The 21,414-nt window shown below is 40.9% G+C and overlaps 1 protein-coding gene across 6 annotated transcripts in view; it reads right to left on the reverse strand.

Moving 5' to 3' along the window:
• The window catches only part of DTNB (dystrobrevin beta), a 245,239-nt gene that overhangs the window by 138,077 nt on the left and 85,748 nt on the right, over positions 1-21,414 (reverse strand). For all 6 annotated transcript variants that reach the window (XM_060117915.1, XM_060117913.1, XM_060117914.1 and 3 more), the window contains exons 7-8: positions 20,998-21,103; positions 18,295-18,461 (exon numbers count right to left, since the gene is read on the reverse strand). In XM_060117915.1, the coding sequence (XP_059973898.1) occupies positions 18,295-18,461; positions 20,998-21,103 (273 nt within the window). The remainder of the gene's footprint in view (positions 1-18,294; positions 18,462-20,997; positions 21,104-21,414) is intronic.

Here is a 21,414-nt window from a genome sequence, read left to right on the forward strand (position 1 = left end):
TCAGTTCACATATGGCTTCTGAAACATGCTTATAAATTACAACCTCTTGACCCACAAAAAAGGAACCACCGTTATCTCAAATGGTTCAATAATAGGTGAGGCTGGAGTTATGTAAAGAACAGCAGTAACTTGGTTTTTGAGCAGCAAATCGCTTCAGCTTCCTTTTCAAGAAAAAAAAAAAAAAAAACGAATACAGATTTGTTGGAATTCAACATCAACAGACTGACACTGCTAGGTGTGCCATGACAGCCAATATAGTATTTATGGTTCCATACATACCAACCCTGGGTGTGGGAGGGGTACCCTTGAACTACCAATAATTGCCACATTAAGCATAAATAAGCTACAACTGAAAAAGCTGTGAATGTGTATAGGCAAAAACAAAGTTCAAGGCCAGACTTTGCTCCTAACTGAGCTGTGATATCCACCTGGCCTGGCATCCCATTTTGTGTTGGCACTCTTACCAGTATGAACAACAGGGGAAATGCTGCACTGAGAACTGGACTGCCCTTTAAAACGTCAGTTTGATGACACGGACAGAATCTCCTTTCTCAAGAGCTTTAACTGGCAGTTCATATTCCCATCTTCTTCAAACAATTTGTTAAGAGTTTTGTTGCTCCGTAAGAGAATTAAAAGTAACATACTCCTTACAAATGAAGATGTGAATACATGGTAAAGCTCATACACTGCTGGTGGGAGTGTGAAGTAGTAAAGCCACCTTGGAGAGCAACTTAGTAAAATCTAGTAAAACACGCACACTCCTCTGGACTAAGGAATTCCACTCCTAAAAATTACCCTAGAAAAATTCCCCAGGCTGCACAAGATGATCTGTACTAGAAAATCCACTAAAGCTTTGTTTGGAAAAGTAGAAAATTAGAAACAAGTTGAATGTCAATCAACAAGAGAATAAATTAAATGTGGCATATTTATAGAATTGAATTTTATATGGCATTGAAAATAACCATATCAACATGGAGATCATTTTACAAACAATGTAGGTGAACAAAGGAAGCTGCAAGAGGATATATGTAATATGACACTATTTTGATAAAGTTTAAAAATATGAGAAACAATGCTATATATTTTAATGGCCACATACACATGTGTAACAAAAAATACGAAAATATCAGTATGAATGGAAATATTGAGTACTAAATTCAAAATAGAGGTTACCTCTGAGGAGGGAGGAAATGGGTATATACTATGGACCTCTTTCCACATCTGAACATATAAATCTATTTCACTTACTTTGACTGCTACACAGAATTCCACAACTATAATTATATATATATATATGTATGTATATATACCATAATAAATTTAGCCATTTTGTTACTGTTGGAGATTTTGGCTATCTCTTCATACCAAAATCCTAATATACTTGATGCAAGGGTCTTTGTGGGAGAAGTCCTATATAGGGAATTGCTGAGTCAAAGTTTATATGCATTTAAAGTTTTATTTCTCAAATATTACATCAATTCACACTCCTACCAACAATCTTCTAGAGCCCTCTTCTCTACACTCTTGCCAAAATGGAATATTATCAACCTCTCACACTTTTTCAAGTCAGGAAGACAGTCCCATGATCAAAAGTAGTTTAAAAACTGGAACAAGTGGGAGATGCCCACTTTATAATGTTCTTTAACAAACACAGGGGTATATAGGCTAATAATATACTAAGGAATTATGAGATAACAGAATATACAGACAAATGAACAGATAGTTATAATAGCATGATAAGTGCCTTAAAAGAGGTATTCAGCGTGCCATAGCAGAGCATGAAGAGACATATAAATCAGCTTGGGAATCAGGAAAAGAGGCAATGGCTGAGCTGAACCTCAGAGGCTGAAGAGAAGTTGGCATGGGAAATTTGGGAGGATGGGCAGGAGGGGAGACAAAGGGAGATAGAACAACAGATTCAAAGACATAAAAGTAAGAAAATATGGTAGAACAAGCAACTGGAAATAGTTCAATACTGTCATAGTGCTGTCTATGAGTTAAAGCCATACACAAAACTGAAGACGCTTTCAAAATGTCACTCCATAAGATAAAACCCATGTGTTACAAATCATCTCTGATTTAGAAGCTGCTTCTAGAATACACTGAACAGATAGTTCTCTGGCTAAATGCAGCGACAGATTGCATGGCAGGATAGAATGAGGAAGAAGAAGTGTGACCAGTACTTCAGGTCTGGGTAAACAAAGGGTCTAGTCAGCTAAGACAAAACGGAGCAGAACCCTTGAGTACTATGGGAAAAGATTTACAGGCAGCCAAAGTGCCCCAAAAGGGAGGCTGGAGGTTGGAGAGAGCATGAAGGTTGGAAAACCGAGAAGACCCACCAAGTGCTTCTTCGTATAGCAGCACTCTCTGGGGCCTGGAGCAGAACAGGCACTGGAAATGTTTACTGAACGATTACCAGGGCAGAAAGCTCTCTGCCTGGCTGAAATTCCCCCCTGGATGATGACACCTGGGCACCCGCTATCTCCAAAGGCTGTCACAAACACTGCCACAGGTGAAGGCAGGAACGGAGCCAGAAGTCAATTAACGTCACACATGACACAGATGCTCCACAGCCAGGAACCGAAGACCACCACCGCTATTACTTAGTTCTGAAACAGTGTTTCCCAAAACTGTCTGAAGATGTAGAAATTCCTGGGGTATTTGTTTCAAAATAAAACAAAACAAAACAGATTCCTCTAACTCAACCCAGACCTCCTAAGTTAAAATTCCCAAGGGTAGAGACCTGGTACTCTGTATATTTAACAAGCTGCCCAGCTGATGCTTTTCAAGCCATTTTGGGAAGCACTGATCTAGAAGTTCTTGCCAAAACAAAAAGGTTAAAAAAAAAAAAGGTGTAACTATTGGAAAATGATTGTTACTGTTTCCCACAGGCAATATAGTTATCTACTTAGAAGTCTAAGAAAACTGACTGAAAAAATTATTAGAACCATGTGTTGACAGAAAAGCTAGTGAGACTTCAAGATGGAAATGTCCATAGGACCACTGAATATAGGAGTCTTAACCTGGACCAGAAGCCTTGGCTGGAATTAAGAACTACAGAGGGGGGCTTCCTTGGTGGCACAGTGGTTAAGAATCCACCTGCCAATGCAGGGGACACGGGTATGAGCCCTGGTCTGGGAGGATCCCACATGCTGTGGAGTGACTGGGCCTGTGCGCCACAGCTACTGAGCCTGCGCTCTAGAGCCCATGAGCCACAACTGCTGAAGGCCACGTGCCTGGAGGCCGTGCTCTGCAACGGGAGAGGCCACCCAATGAGAAGCTTGTGCACCGCGGCAAAGAGTAGCCCCACTCGCCACAACTGGAGGAAGCCCGCGTGCAGCAATGAGGACCCAACGCAGCCAAAAATAAAAATAAATAAATAAATAAATTTATTTTAAGTCCCTGCAGAAGGACTTCCTTGGTAGCCCAGCGGTTAAGACTCCATGCTACCAGGGCAGGGGGCCTGGGTTTGATCCCTGGTTAGGGAACGAGATCCCGCATGCCGCAACAAAAGATGCCACGTGCCGCAACTAAAGATTCCGCATGTGGCAACAAAGATCCCGCGTGCTGCAACTAACACCCAGCGCAGCCAAATAACTAAATAAACAAATATTTTAAAAATAAACAAAAATAAAGTTAAAAAAAAAGAACTGCATACATCTATTAGTGTTGGAGGGGTTGGTTGGGGAGGGTCATCTAAAACCTGGTACGCTCAGAGGTTGCAGCAAGAGAAGAAAAGACAGCTCACTGAATCAGTGTGTTGTGCACCTGAAACTGACATAATATTGTAAATTAACTATACGTCAAATGAAAAAAAAAAAGAATAAGAAAAGCAGCTCAGGGCCTCCCTGGTGGCGCAGTGGTTGAGAGTCCGCCTGCCGATGCAGGGGATACGGGTTCGTGCCCCGGTCTGGGAGGATCCCATATGCCGCGGAGCGGCTGGGCCCGTGAGCCATGGCCGCTGGGCCTGCGCATCCGGAGCCTGTGCTCCGCAACGGGAGAGGCCACAACAGTGAGAGGCCCGCATACCGCAAAAAGAAAAAAAAAAAAAAAAAAAAGCAGCTCAGGAGAGAATGCCAGGGAACACAATATCTGGTTTATCATAGCTAATCAAAAATTTCATAATTGGACATTTTGTAGTCACTAAATGGAGATAAAAGGTAATGAATATACAATACACGTGTATTAAGTATATTTAGAGAAACAGTTCTACCATAAATCTGTATCTGTAGATCTCAGAATGTCCTAGATATACAGACAATAATCACTGATATATCTGAGTTAACGTAGAAACAGACAAGCAATTCACACTGCTGGGTCATACAGATTCCTCTAACCCTCTCTACACATGGAAGCTGGATACACATTCTCCAGTTCAGCTCTGGTGGCCACGTGTAAGAATCAAAAAAGATCTAACACTGGAGAAAGGGCTGTGGCTAAGATGACTGCCAGAGGAAACCGTTCACTTGAAGAAGTGCTTGGTTTCGGTTAAGTCACACATTCTCTGCAATGGAAAACCTCCCTGTCATCTCTTTACTCTAAAAATAATCAGGCTAGTTGAAAAAAACACCTTATTATTTCATAAACTATACATCAATACTTTCTTTGATAAGTATCCATCTTTTTAAACAGCTGGGTCCATTTCAAATGTTCTGCTTTCAAACTCAGCACTTCTGCAGCTGTAAATGGGTTTAAGAATACACAGTGCATCCAAATACCACAGCTGAATGGGGGCAATATTCAAATACTGAAAAGAACAATATTTAAAATATCCCACTCAACCTACTGAAAATGCTGATAAATGCTGTCAGGATACCTCTAGCCTATTCCTTTTATCTCTTGGATGGCCCAAGAAATTCATAATTTCAGAGGGAAGGCCTTGGTCAACGAAGCAGTCAGTTTAGCTGTGGTCAGGAGAACTTCAGGGCCATCTCCCCAGGTTTCATACCACCTTAACAGGAGTAAAGATGGCAGCCCAGAGCTCTGCTCACTCCTGGCAAGACCCTCTCCCAGTAATACTCACAGTGACAGCACCATGATCTGCCTAGGAGACTATCTGGGGCTAATTCCAACACAACCTTTATCATAGGTTATGCCTGTTTCATAAGAAATCCTAGACTCCCGCTTGGATTCTCATTCCCATAAGGCTCTGCACATAGCCTCACAAGACCCCATCTCCCACTAATCCTCCACTCGCAAATCCTTCAACTTATCTTCATAGTCTACCACCAGCAAAATCCCTTCTCTGGCTGAGAATCCTCTTCTCCGAGTGTTACTTTCACATGGAAATCTGGCTTTCCCTGAAGGCCTGGCTTCCTCTGCAGCCATTCAAGTGGCAGCTGCTTTCTCTCTCATACCTCTCAAACAGCTGGATCTCCAGGTGGGGAGATGTCCTCCCAGAACCTCACTGCCATTCTCAGATTATCTCCCCTTTTCCTTAAAACCCCCGTTTTGAATTTCATGTCATCAGACCAAAACCCTAAATATCCCTCTACAGTGGAGTCCAATATTACTGTCATTAATTCTTATTGATTTCAATATCCACAGAGTTGACCTTTCCCATACACTATTGTAGTCAATTGAATGGAGGACCTCCCAAAAAATATGCCCACACCCTAATCTCTGGAACTTGAGAGTATTGCCCTATATGTCAAAAGAGTAAATATTACCTTCTATGGCAAAATATGTGATTGAGTTAAGGACTTGGAGACAAAGAGTTTACCCTGGATTATCTGGGTAGACCCAAAATGCAATTACATGTATCCTTATAAGATAGACACACAGAGAAGAGAGAGAAGAGGAAGAGGCAATGTGACCAAGGAGGCAGAGACTGGAGTGAGGCAACCACAAGTCAAGGAATGCCAACAGCCACCAAAAGGTGGAAGAGGCAAAGAACAGTGTGATGGTTAATTCTGTGTGCTAACTTAACCTATGCTACAGCGTGCCCAGATAGTCGATCAAACTTTACTTTGAGTGCTCCTGTGAGGGTGTTTTTGAATGAGATTAACATACAGATTGGTAGACCGAGTAAAGCAGATTTGTCTTCCTAATGTGGGTGGGCCTCATCCAATCAGTTGAAGACCTGAACAGAATAAAGGGACTGACCCTCCCTCAAGTAAGAGAGAATTCCTCCTGCCTGACTGACTTTGAACTGGGATACTGGATTTTCTGCTTTTGGAGTTGAATTGAAACATCTGCTCTTCCTGGGTCTCAAGCCTACAGGCCTTCAGACTGGAACTACATTATCAGTTCTGGCTCTCAGGCCTTCAGGCTCAAACTGGAACTACACCCTTGGCTCTGCTGGGTTTCCAGCTTTCTGACTCTTCCTGCAGATCTTGAGGCTTGTCAGCTTCCACTGCTGCATGAGCCAATTCCTTATAATAATCACTTCTTATATAATTGTAAACCCTATTGACTCTGTTTCTCTGGAGAACCCTGACTAATATAAATGGATTCTTCCCTGGAGCCTCCAGAGGGAGTATGGCCCTGCTAACATCTTGATTTCAAATTATGGTATCCACAGACATAGAGACCAGACTTGTGGTTGCCAAGGGGGAGGGGGGGAGGGGGGAGGGAGGGATGGGCTGGGAGTTTGGGTTTAGCAGATGCAAGCTATCACATACAGAATGGATACACAACAAGGTCCTACTGTATAGCACAGGGAACTATAGTCAATATCCTGTGATAAACCACAATGGAAAAAAACATGAAAAAGAATGTGTGTGTATATATATATATGTATCACTGAACCACTTTGCTGTACAGTAGAAATTAACACAACATAGTAAATCAACTATATGTCAATAAAATAAATTTTAAAATAAAATAAAATTGTGGTGTCCATAACTGTGAGAGAATAAATTTCTGTTTTAAGCCACCAAGTTTGCAGTAATTTGTTACAGCAGCTTCCGGGAGCATATACAGTGGCCTTCCCTGAACTCTCCTACAACAATGTTCCCCCACTCTGCGTGGGTCACCAGCTTCAAGTCACGTCCTAGAACACCGTATTGCCAATTACCGCACATTATCTAACATCTCCATGTCAAGCACTGCGCTCTCATACCAACTTCTCTCTCTCTAGATCACTCCTTCCAGTGCCCTCGAACAATACTTCAGTACCGATGGGACCCGTCTCCACCGAGCCTGCTACCTTCACACAGTCCCTTGTCTCCCTCATGGTCTCATTACTCTCTTCAACTGACTTATATTCCACAGCCCATTACGACACTCATGTCTTTGCATACTCTCCAGCCTCTCTCGCCAACCCTCCTCCTTTGTCACACTCTTCTGTCAAAACCCCAATTCCACCCACTCTGCTCCTCTACCCACACAACGAGGGGTAGAAGTAAAACAGACAACTACGCTGACTGGTCTGACCTTGAATTCATAACCACCAACCTCAAGTTAGTCATTCCAATCTCAGTTCAAATGTCACTTCTTAAAAAAAACGTTCCCTGACCAATGTTTAATAGCTTTATTGAGATATATAATTCACATACCATAAAATTCACCCTTTTAAAGTTACAATTCAGTGGTTTTAATATATTCAAAACAGCTGTGTAACCATAACTAATATCTCATTTCAGAAGATGTTTTTCACCCCCAAAAGAAACCCAATACTCTTTTTGCCCACCCCACTAATCTACTTGGTCCCTATGCATTTGCTTACTGTGGAAATTTCATATAAATGGAATCAAACACTATGTGACTTTTTATGTCTGGCTTCTTTCACTTAGCATGTTTTCAAGGTCCATCCATGTTTTAGCATGTATCAGGACTTCATTTCTTTTTGTTGCCTAATAATATTCCATAATGTTGACATAACACGTTTTGACAGACATTTGGCTTTATTTCCACTTTTGAGGTATTCTGGGTAATGTTGCTATGAGCATTCATGAACAAGTTTTTCTGTGAACATATATTTTCAACTCTCAAAGGAGAATTCTCAATTCTCACCTAGGAGTGGAATTGCTGGATCACATGGTAACTCTGTTTAACATTCTGAGCAACTGCTAAACTAGTTTTTCAATAGGGCTGTACCATTTTACATTCCCACCAGCAGTGTATTAGGGTTCTTATTTCTTCACATTCTCAACAACACTTGTTATTGTCAGTCTTTATTTCAGCCAACCTAGTGGGTGTGAAGGGGCATCTCATTGTGGCTTTGATTAGTCATTTCCCTAATGACTAAGTAATGTTGATCATCTTCTCACGTTTCTTGGTCATTTGTATATCTTCTGAAATGTATATTCAGATCCTTTGCCCGTTTTCTCCTAAAGTTAACTTTAAAAAAAACTGTGGTAAAAAACACATAAGGGCTTCCTTGGTGGCGCAGTGGTGGAGAGTCCACCTGCCAATGCAGGGGACATGGGTTCGTGCCCCGGTCCGGGAAGATCCCACATGCCACGGAGCGGCTGGGCCTGTGAGCCGTGGCCGCTGAGCCTGCGCGTCCAGAGCCTGTGCTCCGCAACGGGAGAGGCCACAACAGTGAGAGGCCCACGTACCGCAAAAAAAAAAAAAAAAAAAGTAAGCTCCATGAAGGCACTGACTTTGTCCTAGTCTTTTTCTAAGTAACCTCACACCTAGAACAGTGTCTGCGAGGTAGCAGGTACTGAATTAGAATTTGCTGCATAAATGAGTTAATGAGTTAATGAAGCTGGCAGCAGAAAGTTAAGGGGGTTCCTGTCTTAAGGCTTTTGTTTTCTCTGTGTAAGAAAAGAGGTCATCTACTGAAAGACAGGGAAGAGCTGGGGTAGATGGTTTAAAAAGAATGGAGACTTTACTCCTTTATGACTTTAACTGGCTACTGCAAAGAATGGAAAAGCAAGGTGATCAGAGAAATGCAACAGGATTGCAATGCTGAGCATCAACATGTAGTTGGTGATCATGAAGCTTAAGGTAATACTAATCTGTCCTATTGTATGGATTTCTGCAGAAGTACTAGAGAAAGCAGATAAATTAGTTCATCCGTGAATTTAGTTGACAGAGACATGGATAAAAAAGTCACAGGACAATGGAGTTTATGGTACAGGAATGAAGGGCCATATCTAAAATGGTAAGGAGAGAAGAAAAGAGAAGCAAGGAATGACGGATAGACAGTGAGAGGCCCGCGTACAGCAAAAAAAAAAAAAAAAAAAATTAAAAAAGATCTTAGTGAGAGTGGTTGAAAAGTCAACTGGAATGATAATGGGATATCAAAGGAGAATCGGATGTCGAAATCAGTGATTTTGGAAGTAGGAGCAGTTGGAGGTGGTGAAAAGGTCCAGGGTGTAACTGAGGGAGCAGATGTCTGATGTTCAGTGGAGAAGAAGAGTGTCAGAGCTGAAGAAGTCAAGAAACCATGTGGCCAAGGTCTTAAAAGGTTTGACTACAGAGATGCAGAAATCATCATGAGGTGACCATCAATCAGGTACCAAACCATCCAGCAGTGAAGGAGTATGTCCAGAAAGGAAGGAGATAAGACCACCAGAAAAGAAGGATAACAGGGCTAAAATGACATGATCCTCAAAGCAGCATCTTGCTTGTATTTTTTTTTTTTAATCTAAGAGATTCAGGGTGTAAAGATCTAGAAGTGGCAGGAAGGAATGCAAGAAGGAAAATAACCAGGGTGTCAGCATTCACAGAATTATGAGCTGACCCTCAACTTATAATTGAGGTTAATCCTCATCCTTGTATCAGCCTTTCCTCTTTGAATGTAGGTGGAAGCTGTGAATATGATAAACGATCACTCCTCTGATTATGTTATACAGCAAAAGGAAGATTACCTTAGGTGGGCCTGGTCTAATCAGGTGAGCCTTTTAAAAGCAGCATTTCTTTCTGGCTGGTTTCAGAAGAGGTTTCAGAGAGATGCACTCTAGCTGTCCTGGAAGAAAGTCAACATCCATGCTGTGAACTGCCTATGAGGGCCACATGTCAAGGAACTGCGGGTAGCCCCTGGGAGCTGAGAGTCACCCTGGCTGGCAGCTATCAGGAAAACAGGGACCTCATCATCACAGCTGCAATGAAATGAATCCTGCCAACAACCAGTGAGATGACAAGAGGACCCTCAAGCCCAGATGATAACTACAGCTTCAGCTGACACTGCGATTTCAACGCAGTGAGACCTACAGCAGAGAATCCAGCCATGCCATTGCCTGGACTTCGGACGTAGATAACGTATTTATGTTGTCTTAGGCTGCTAAGTTTATGGTTATTTATTATGCAAGAAAAGAAAACTAAAACAGTGACCATAAATAGTTTACCCAGGATAATCGCAGTTTACGCATGTTGTCCCTGCATAATTAACAGTGTCCCCTTCCACTCTCACATGAGTCTGGATTATATGCTAAATTATATGGTCACCCTAACAATAATTTCACCTCCCAAACCCTAAAAATTCATGTGGATGTAGAAGAATAGATAGCCACCACCTGAAAGGGCTGCGAGAGAAGTGGAACACCTACAGGAAAGCCAAATTTCTATTAAGACAAGGGGCTAAAAGAAATGCTTAGACAACCCCACTACTGGGCATATACCCTGAGAAAACCGTAATTCATAAAGAGTCATGGACCACAGTGTTCATTGCAGCTCTATTTACAATAGCCAGGACATGGAAGCGACCTAAGTGTCCATCGACAGGTGAATGGATAAAGAAGATGTGGCACATATATACAATGGAATATTACTCAGCCATAAAAAGAAACGAATTTGAGTTATTTGTAGTGAGGTGGATGGACCTAGAGAATGTCATACAGAGTGAAGTAAGTCAGAAAGAGAAAGACAAATACTGTATGCTAACACATATATATGGAATCTAAAAAAAAAAAAGGCTCTGAAGAATCTAGGGGCAGGACAGGAATAAAGATGCAGACATAGAGAACGGACTTGAGGACACGGGGAGGGGCAAGGGGAAGCTGGGATGAAGTGAGAGAGTGGCATGGACATATATACACTACCAAATGTAAAATAGATAGCTAGTGGGAAGCAGCCACATAGCACAGGGAGATCAGCTCGGTGCTTTGTGACCACCTAGAGGGGTGGGATAGGGAGGGTGGGAGGGCGACGCAAAAGGGAGGGGATATGAGGACATATGTATATGTATAGCTGATTCATTTTGTTATACAGCAGAAACTAACACACCATTGTAAAGCAATTATAATCCAATAAAGATGTTAAAAAAAAACCCAAACAAAACAGGTCAGAGCCACAGTGGGCAAATCTCAGCAGTTTTTCTGAGGAGTGTGGGGCACTGACCTAAGGGACTAGATTTTGTATCTTTTGTTTCGATTTTCTTCATGTGTGCATCTTACCTCCTGCTGTAACTTGCTACAAGTAGGTATACTGTCTTATGCCTTTTAAAAAAATAGTCCTACCTAGTTTTGCACCATGTACAAAGTAGCTATTTAACTATGACATGTAACTATTTAGAATTGAACAGGGGCATGGCCAAGAAGTGTATCTTTTCCTCAATGAATACACATTATCTCTTAGAATTCTAGAGATGCGGGTAGAGGTATGCTGATCACATGAAAATGAAACATTGCTTCTGACAAAGTCAACAGTCTTAATTGTTCCAAGTCTATAACAACATAATTTACTGACTCCTTAAAGTAAATGATCTAATATCATCAGTGCCCAAACAACTACACTGGACATATGTGAGTTGCTCATTAACATTTACCTTAAAAAAAAAGCAATAATATTAATAGAGATTGTTAAACAAATCCAATACTTTGTCATTTACAGATTTTGAAGAACGGGATAAGTAACTTTGTTCAGAGGTGGAGTCTGCCATCTGCTGGGAAGAAAGGGGAAATTTCCATATCATCAACTAAGTTATATAACTACCTCTACTGACAACAAACTGTACTGTGGTACAAGTGTATTGTGTATACACATACACACTTCCTGCCATGGAGCAGTAACCACATGGGGATTGGTCAAATTTCTCTTGGTAAACTGAAGACCAGAATAAGTGGACACCTGAATGTAAGGCAAGGGGGAAGGCAGGGAACGGGAGCAGTCTTGTTTATCTCCAGCCCTCCTTGCGTATCAGGAAAGGGTTAAGAGTTTCCGTTCGGGAAGATGACAAGGTCCCAAAGATGGATGGTGATGACGGTCGCACAACAACATGAATATACTTAATGCCACTGAACTGTACTAATGTAGTAGAAAAACATGATAGTCTCCATGGCTGAACAGAAATCCTTGATCAGAATGTAAGGCTTTATCCTCTGGGTGGCAGACTGTATTTTCCAAACACAACTGCAGGGATCTCTCTCACCACCCTTGCTCCACTGTGATGGACTTGACCGCCACCCCAGCATCATGAGGTGAAGTCCCTTCTCCTTCCCTCCAGCCTTAGAGACTGTGACCAACAATATGGCGGAATGTTGCCACATAACTTTACAGCCAGCTAAGACAAGGCCTTGCAGCTTCCCCATAGCTCTCTAGGGATGGTGGTCCTCCAGCTGCTTCCTCTGGTGATGCTCTCTCTTAAAATAATGCCTCCATGCTGTGAAAAGCACAAGCCACATTCAGAGGCCCACACAGAGGTGGGTCCTGTTGACCATTCCAGCCTTATGATCTGAACAAGGACTTCTGTTTAAGTGGTTCATTCAGTCACAGAGACTATCATGTTTTCTATTAAATTATACTTTTAAAAATAATACCTTATTCAAACTATGCATAATATTTAGTAGGATTTTTATTGCCATATTTAAATGATTCAGATTTGGAGGAAGATCCTGATACAGTGTTGTTGTTGGTGGTGGTTTTTTAATATCACTGTTAAATGATGTTTAGCCCAAACCTTCCCCATCTCAGCAGATGGCAATTCCATCCTTCTAACTGTTTGGGACAAAATCTTAGCGCTTCCCTGGACTCCTTTCCTTTCACAAGCCACATCCGACCCATGAAGCAGATTTATGAAGTATATCCTAATTCAGCTCTTTTCATCACCTCTATTGCTAACATCCTACCATATCTTGTTTTAATTACTGCAATCATCTCTCTGAAATGGTCTGCTTCTATCTTTTCCTTCCACTGTTTACTCTTTACATGGCATCCAGACTGATCATTTTAAAATATAAATCAACTCAAGCTATTTTCTAACCAAAGCTCTACAAAGATTCCTCCTTTCACTCAGAGTAAAAGCCAAAGCCCTTACAATGGCCAGCAAGGCCCTTGCCACCTCTCTGACCCCCTCCCTACAGCTTTCCTGCTGCTCCTTCTGCTCTGGCTACTCTGGCTTTTTTGCTGTTCCCTGAATTCACATGCACACTCTGGCTGTACGGCCACGATCCTGAAAACATCTGCTCTTCCCCAGATGTCTGCAAGCAGACATCTAAGACTTTGCTCAAATCTCACTTTCTCAACAAGGCCTATAAGACTATCCCCACTCCTACCCTTGATCCCTTTTTCTGATTTCTTGCTCATGTGAGAGTCCAGTGTAAACTGGAAGAGGGGCTCTGATGCATGAATCCAGGGACCCAGCCTCCTTTCATCTAAGGACTCTGCCTGTGTTAACTAACAGAGATCCTTTCATTTGGGCTGGTGTACATAGGGAGTGGGAAGGGCAAAGACAGAAAGAATGGAGAAGACACACTTGCTTTAAACTACCTTGACCCAGAAGTAACACAGATGACTTCCAAACACATTCCATTGGTAAGAACTAGTCATATGGCCCATCCGGCTACAAGGAGGGTGGCTATATAATCTAGTTATATATCCAGAAGAAAAGGAATACATGGATACTGGTAAGTACTTCTAATCACTAACTATCTTTCTGCTCACTTTCACTACACAAAGAACACACTCAAACCTCTCCCACCGCCCAGAAGCAAACCTGAAGCCCCATTCAGTCAGCACATCTAACTACAAGTGCAGGACCTCTGGCTCTGGCAGTTTCCTTCATCAAGACCATGTGCAGCTCCTTAAGACACAACCTATGAACTGAAAAGGCATGTGATTTGCACCTGCTCTCCCCAGTCCCAATATACAAGAGTGGGACAGGAGGAGAAGGTTCTTCCTTATCCAATAGTCTCCTTGGCCATGTGGGCTCTGGCACGCCTTCCTGAGGGGCCGTAAAACCTTCATAACCCACCTCTTTCCAGGGCAAGTTCTGGGTCCTTAAAAAGTGATTTTAGAGCTGTAATAGTCAGGCTCATGGTTCCATTGCCAACAGAATTCCCTCAAAAACTTAGCAGGCCTTTGATCTATTTGTTTCCAGTTGGTTCCATGTGCCAGTAACCACACACAAAGTTCTTCCCCAGACATGCTTCCATTCCTCTTGCTTTCAACTAACAGAAGCCACCTGGAGGCCACATGAAACAATAGGTCAGCAGTTTCCAACTCTGGCTGCAAAACAGAATCTTGGCTGCAAAACAGAACTTTCAAAAACTGCCTGTGTCCAGGTTTCGTGTACCCTGGACCCATTACATCAGAAGCTATGAAGGTGGGAGCAAGATGATTCTGATGAGCAGCAAGAACTACACTTCATCTGATCTTTGCCACAGGACTGTCGCATTTTTCTTTCAACTGAGAACATTTACTAGGTCTTTGATGCTCAAAACCTCTCTCAACTCTTATCTCTTGCTCTCTAGAAATAGTCTGTTTTTCCTTTCACTGCCCCAACTCTCAGAACTTTCTCTATTCCCTTTCATTTTTTGCTTGAAAGCTAGCCAATTCTTTCCTAAGCTCATCTCTTTCATGTAATACCTTACCAATAAGAGTCAACACACACTCTGACCTTTTCCATCGTTTGACCTAGAGTTTGCTTGGCATGAAGCAAGTCTTCCAAGTTACCACGGATGACAAATGTACCAAATTGGTCACCACTGCAGAACTTGGGTTTCTGTCTTTCCCAACTCCAACATCAGTGTCCTCATCAGCATGCTACCTGACTGCTAAGACAATGAAACAGACTTTAAGGTTTTGTTTTAACAGAATTCTACTTCCAGTACCAACCACTGTAGCAAAAACTAAAACCTCAGTAGCTTAACACAAAGTTTCTCCCTTGCTTCCATCAGAGTCACACAGGTTGGCAGGATATTCCTCCCCACCCATTGCTCAAGGACCCAGTTTCCTTTCATTTTATGGTTTCACCCTCTCTGGGTCCTAATGAAATTCTCTCCATTAAGCTGCGAGAGAGGATAGAAAAGGCACCCAGTTATTAACTGTCTTGTTCTGGGAAGACATATATCACTCTGATCACATTCCACTGGTAACAGCTATTCACATGGTCCTTTTGGATACAGTGGGGCTGAGAAATGTAGTCTAGATGTGTGCCCAGCAAGAACAGGAAAACAGTGATGTTGATGAGCCCTAGTGGTCTCTTTAACACCCTTAAAATTTAAGCTCCACCAAGGCAGGAATCTTTGTCTAGTTTGTTCATAGATGTATCTCACAAGCCTCTTACAGTGCCTGGGACATAGCAGGTGCTCAAAAAATATCTTTTGAATAAATAATGAATGGACAGAATTAATTACAGGTATGGTACCATATGGCATTTTTTCCTATAATAAAGACAAATGAATGGATTGATGAATAAAAGAATGGTGAATTATACTGCATAGTTACTTAGATAAAACATTAAACAGAACTTTTGGAAAAATCAAAATAAATTTCCAAGCACCAACACTACACATATCAAATCTACAATGCAAATTCATATACAACCTGGTTAAATGCACACTAAATCCATCTGTTGTGAACACAGAGAAACATTCATTCAAAATTTTAGTACAAACACAGTGGACAAACTTCAAAGAAATTACTATTAAACTGATTACGCATTTTTTTGTTAGGTGGAAATTTCTTTACTCACGACAGCCTCAAAATTCATCCATATCTTCCTCAAAGAACAAGGGCACTGCACACAGAGTCCTAGTCTTAACAAGTCACACACAGACACGTAAAAGACCTTACCAATATGCATCTACCATCATAATGCAAATACTCATCAAAATTCAGAACTAATACTTTTATGATACCAGCTTCAAAATTATGCATGCTAATAATACTTGATTTTTCCTGAACTCTTAAGTCACTATAACAAAAATAAATTAATAAACTAGAAAAAAATAACAAAGCTGAAATAAAAATAACAATAAATGGCGATAAGACTTACTTCACAAGAGTGTTGTGAGGATCAAACAAATATAAGAACTCACTTGTGATTTCTGTACTTTCCTTTATGTATGTTATAGATCAACAGAGTATATGAAAAACTGCTTTGTAAATCATAAAGCAATATTCAAACAGTCACTTATCTTTAAATAAATGTAAAATTCCCATTTCTATAAGGGTTTTAAATTAGCTAAATGAGCAAATTCAAACTAAGGTGAAAAAGAAGTTCTTCATCCTCCTAGCCCCAACATCTAGAAAGAGAACTTTCAGTAGACACATTCCAGAGAATCCAATCATTATGAAAGGTAATAAGGCAAAGAGCTTTCTCAGTGTAAAGAGTTAGACTCTAAACAAAAAACAGTTGAAAAATATTAATAAGTCATTTAACACAGGGGGATACTTGTACTTTAAGAAGAAGAAAAAGTAACAATTTGAAAATCTATAAATTCTCTCTAGTCAATGAAAAAGAGAATAAACTACTGGGTTTTATTTTTTGTTTTCCCTTTGCTTGTTTAAAAAATTTTAAATAATGACTCCTCAACCAAAAGAAATACTGGAATTTACAACATAAGACCCAGGATAGGAGGTTCAGTTTAACAAAATTTTATGGGTTAGCTGTAACTGAAAAGCCATCTAATAAAAAATTATCTCTAACACATTATCAGAGATGTAGGAAGTAAAGTATACACTTGATTAAAGTTTGTTTCTTGTTTTTAACTAATCCCTGATATAAACTTATTTGCTTTTTTCTTGGTTGAGTTTTAAGATGGTTAACTAGGAAAAAAAAAAGAAAATAGGGAAAAAAACTCTCCTTATTGAAGCTTTCTAATACTTAAAGTCTAGTAGGATGACTGGGCTTAAGAACCTAGATCCTGAATTATACTTATGACCCTATATATTTTTCCACCTTTTAGCAAACTAACCAACCAGCCAACAAACAAAAGCTAGAGGAAAAGGATTTAAAGCAAGGCTATAACAATTTAGGAAATAAAAATATGACATTTTTTAAACTCTGGAAATAAACTGAGAGAAGGGAAGAAAAAATGATTGATGCTAAACTTGTTACATGATTTATAAACACCACAGAAAAATCAGACATTGACCTCTACCCAAATACTGTTATTTAAAAGATGGCTTTTGAAAGTAAAGACATCAGTGTGGCAATGGTAAAATACTACCCAACTTTAGAGAGGTAAAAATTTAACTCCTTCCTATCATGCAGCTTTCTCTGCAACATTTAAACCCTATAAGCATGAATAAAGTTTGCTTGAAAAAAAGAAATTTAAATCTTCCTTAAAGCTCAGAGAGTAAGTCTTCTGGGGTGGGGGTGGTACCCCCTTGTACAATTTTAAAAGAAGACACTTTTCAGACTTCCCTGGTGGTGCAGTGGTTGAGAATCTGCCTGCCCATGCAGGGGACACAGGTTCGAGCCTGGTCTGGGAGGATCCCACATGCCGCGGAAAAACTAGGCCCGTGAGCCACAACTACTGAACCTGCGCGTCTGGAGTTTGTGCTCTGCAACAAGAGAGGCCGCGCCCGTGAGAGGCCCGCGCACCGCGATGAGGAGCGGCCCCCGCTCACCGCAACTGGAGAAAGCCCTCGCACAGAAACGAAGACCCGGCACGGCCAAAAATAAATAAATAAATAAATAAATTTAAAAAAAAAAAAGAAGAAGACACTTTTCACTGGGAAAGGGAGCACCACAACATTCCATTTTACTGAATAAAAGGGACCATGTCAAAGGTCAGACTATCTCCATCTCCTAGAACTTTAAAAACTCTCCTTTTCAGGGCCTCCCTGGTGGCGCAAGTGGTTGAGAGTCCGCCTGCCGATGCAGGGGATACGGGTTCGTGCCCCGGTCTGGGAGGATCCCATATGCCGCGGAGCGGCTGGGCCCGTGAGCCATGGCCGCTGGGCCTGCGCGTCCGGAGCCTGTGCTCCACAACGGGGGAGGCCACAACAGTGAGAGGCCCGCGTACCGCAAAAAAAAAAAAAAAAAAAAACTCTCCTTTTCAAATCAAGCGATGAGGCACAACATATAGGCAAGCCCCCTCATAAATGTAAGGGCTAATATTTTATGACGCCACGTCCTTATTTGACAGGCATCTCTCAGAAAAGTGGCCCTGGTGCTGTTACAGATGCAACGGATAACCGCTGGGGACACAGACTGAGACACAAAGCAGTTACCCAGGAGGAATGCTCCTTCATCTGGTGCTGGCTGCTGTGGGGGCCACTGGCATGGCCGCGCCAAAAGCAGTTCTGGCAGAGCTGGTAGTTGTAGCAGTGCTGGCATCGGTAGCGGAAGCCCGTCATGCTCTCACGCCGGCAGTAGGAGCACTCCACGGGGTGGACGACTTGAGGGGAGAGGGCGGGGGGGGCGGGCACCAGAGGGGGAGAGACGTCAGTGCGGCGGAGAACCAAATTTAGCATAAAAGCAAAGGTGAAAGCAAAACTAGGAGTGAAGGATCTAAACGGTCTTCACCTTAGTTAATCGAACCAGCCATTCACCGGAACAAAAAGAAAACAACAAAGTTTTCCACGTAGAAGAGATTACAATCCACCTGAGAAAGTAACCCATTTCCTTCTTTAAAATGACATGCGTGTCTCAAAGTTCAGGTAAATAAACAAGTAAGGAGGAGAGACACCCTCCTTCCTAAATTCCTCTTCCAAACCTATTTCTTTTAAGAGATGTATACTGTTAGTTGTGGACGTATGTTTCCTTCACTAACATAAAATCTGTGAGAGCCAGTACGACATGCTTTATGTCTCTGCTACCTGCAAGTGGTATTTCACACAGTCCTTTGGACTGAAGGCCTCCAAACGTCTGCTGAACTAAATACTACAGGGACTTCCCTAGCAGTCTACTGGTTAAGACTCCGAGATCCCAATGCAGGGGGCACTGGTTCGATCCCTGGTTGGGGAACTAAGATCCCACATGACACACGGCACAGCCAGTAAACAAATAAATAAATAAAGACTACTACATACCTGGGTGCAAATGGTTACTGGTAAAAAACTAAGGCTAGCCGTATCAAAATACTAGTTTTAGGTAAGAGTTCCAAGTATTGGCATAAAATAAGGTACTCTAACCAATGAAGGGGCAGTGATTTGGAGAGAGGGAAACTCAGGTGACCTGAGACTCCTTTCTCCACCTCACACAGCATCTTACCTCATGAAAAACTGCCAGCTGGCAGCCAGGATTTATAGGGTTACTGGGATTCTCTTACAGCCTGAAAGTCCAGTTTACTCAGTGGAAGTGGGCAGTAAGTGCACAACTGTATATTACAGGCTGTTATTTATACTTTTAAATGTTGAGAGCACGACTGTTCCTCTGGCAATTCAATTCTGAACACAAGAAACGGAAGCCAAAGGCAAGAGGGGTATAATCTTCAAATCTTCATTTGAACAACCCTTTCGAGCACTGTGTATACAAAGGCAATGGTGTCTCAATTATAAGGATCTTTAGTCCTACTTCCAAAGATGCGTATTAACTAGAGAATCGTCTCAAAACAAACAAACAACAACAACAAAACCTGAGCACTAGGTGAGAAAAATAATACAACAAGATCACTAAAGAATAACAGAAAACTAAAATCTGGAATGAGAAATCCTAAGGACACACCTCCTCTAAGAAATTTAAAGTTTTGTTATCAAAATATTTCTAAGGAATAATGAAAGTGTTAATCACATAAGAATGTAATTTATAAATAATATACTACATACAAAGTCACAGCAAAATGTTCATATGGATAACACTAGATCTCGACAAATGAGATCCTCTCTACTTGGGATAGTAGATATAAAATGATTTTATGAAAATGAGCTGGATCTGAAACTACAAAAACATTTAGTGCTATAAAGGTATTGTCCCTCAAAAGAACCAACACTGTAATAATTGAACAGCATAAATCTCTATCCAAAAATCCTGTTTAAAAATTTAGCTGTTTTAGTCTACTCAAGAGATTCCAGGACTTTAGGAAAATAATCTTGAATCTAAGGACTTGTGAACTAAAGCCATGACTGGGTGAAAGGCTGAGAAGTTTAAAAAAAAAAAAAAAAAAAAAGGTATGAGTAGGAGGGAGAGAAAATAAAAAGAGTACGGTAGCGTTCTCTCATTCTTACAAAATGAAAAAAGAGGACTCTGCTTTTTAGTGCCGCTCAGCTATCACTTTCTCTTTTGTGGAATGAGGAGAGACAGGCAAGAGCCTTGAGAGAAGGGAGCTTCCAGAAAAAAGCTAGGACCTTTCCTTTAATGAACTCAAACAACCTAAACAAGGAGATAAACTGATAGCAATAGCAGAAAAACCTAAGTAGTTACTAAGAGATAAGTACCATTTCAATTTCAAGTGATACAAAGATTTAAGTCAAACTACTTAGGAAGGATACTGAGAGTAATTCAGTAGTAAAGGAAAAAACTGAATATGGGTGAAACCCAGTACCAAATTCTATCTTGGCTATTTTCTTTTAAACTATTCCAAAATTTTATAGTTTTAGTGGTTGATATTGAATATATACAGTTTTCTGGAGTTATGCTTTTAATAAACTAAAGGAAAACAAGGAAGTCATGGCTAAGTCAGGTGGGTTTAAGCAGAAAACAACCATCTGGAATCTTGGGGGGAAAAGCCTGGAGTTTGAACCACAAAGTTTTCTGACCTGGTATTACTACCTCTTGGTATCCTATCTAAGTAATAAGTCTTCCCTCCTTTTTTTTTTTTTTTTTTTGAGAAATAAATATTCCTCTTTTGAAAGCTAAAACCACAAATTCAAATGATGGAGTGCCAGCAAGTGTCAACTGTAATTTTCAATGATAATAACTAAGGACATTACAAATACTGTCAGTTCATATACTTCCTATAGCACAGGGAACTGAATGATAAAAGTTCTGCTTACCATTCTCAACGTGGGCAAGCCTATGCATGAGAGGTAGCCAGACAAGGCACTGGGGGGGAGGATCGGCCATCATGGTGTCTAAAAACATATTTAGCATTACCTTTTTCTGTGAAGAGAAAAAAAAACAACAAATATACTTCATATTTTTCAAATATCTCTGAACTCTAAGATTAAGTTAACTTAGGATTCTCCCAACCAAGTTGTAACGAATTATATGGGAAATTTTATAGCAAAATAGATAATATTTTGCATTACTACAGACACTGCTGCTACACACTATCCTATACACTACTGCTATATTCAAATGCACTTCCACTTACATGATTTTATTTGAGTCTTAAAACAACTGTATAAGACAAATAGGCTAGGATGGAATTACTATGTTGTACACCTGAAACTAATATTGTAAGTTAACTA

This window comes from Mesoplodon densirostris, chromosome 14, assembly GCF_025265405.1.
Source record: "Mesoplodon densirostris isolate mMesDen1 chromosome 14, mMesDen1 primary haplotype, whole genome shotgun sequence".
Lineage (NCBI taxonomy): Eukaryota > Metazoa > Chordata > Mammalia > Artiodactyla > Ziphiidae > Mesoplodon > Mesoplodon densirostris.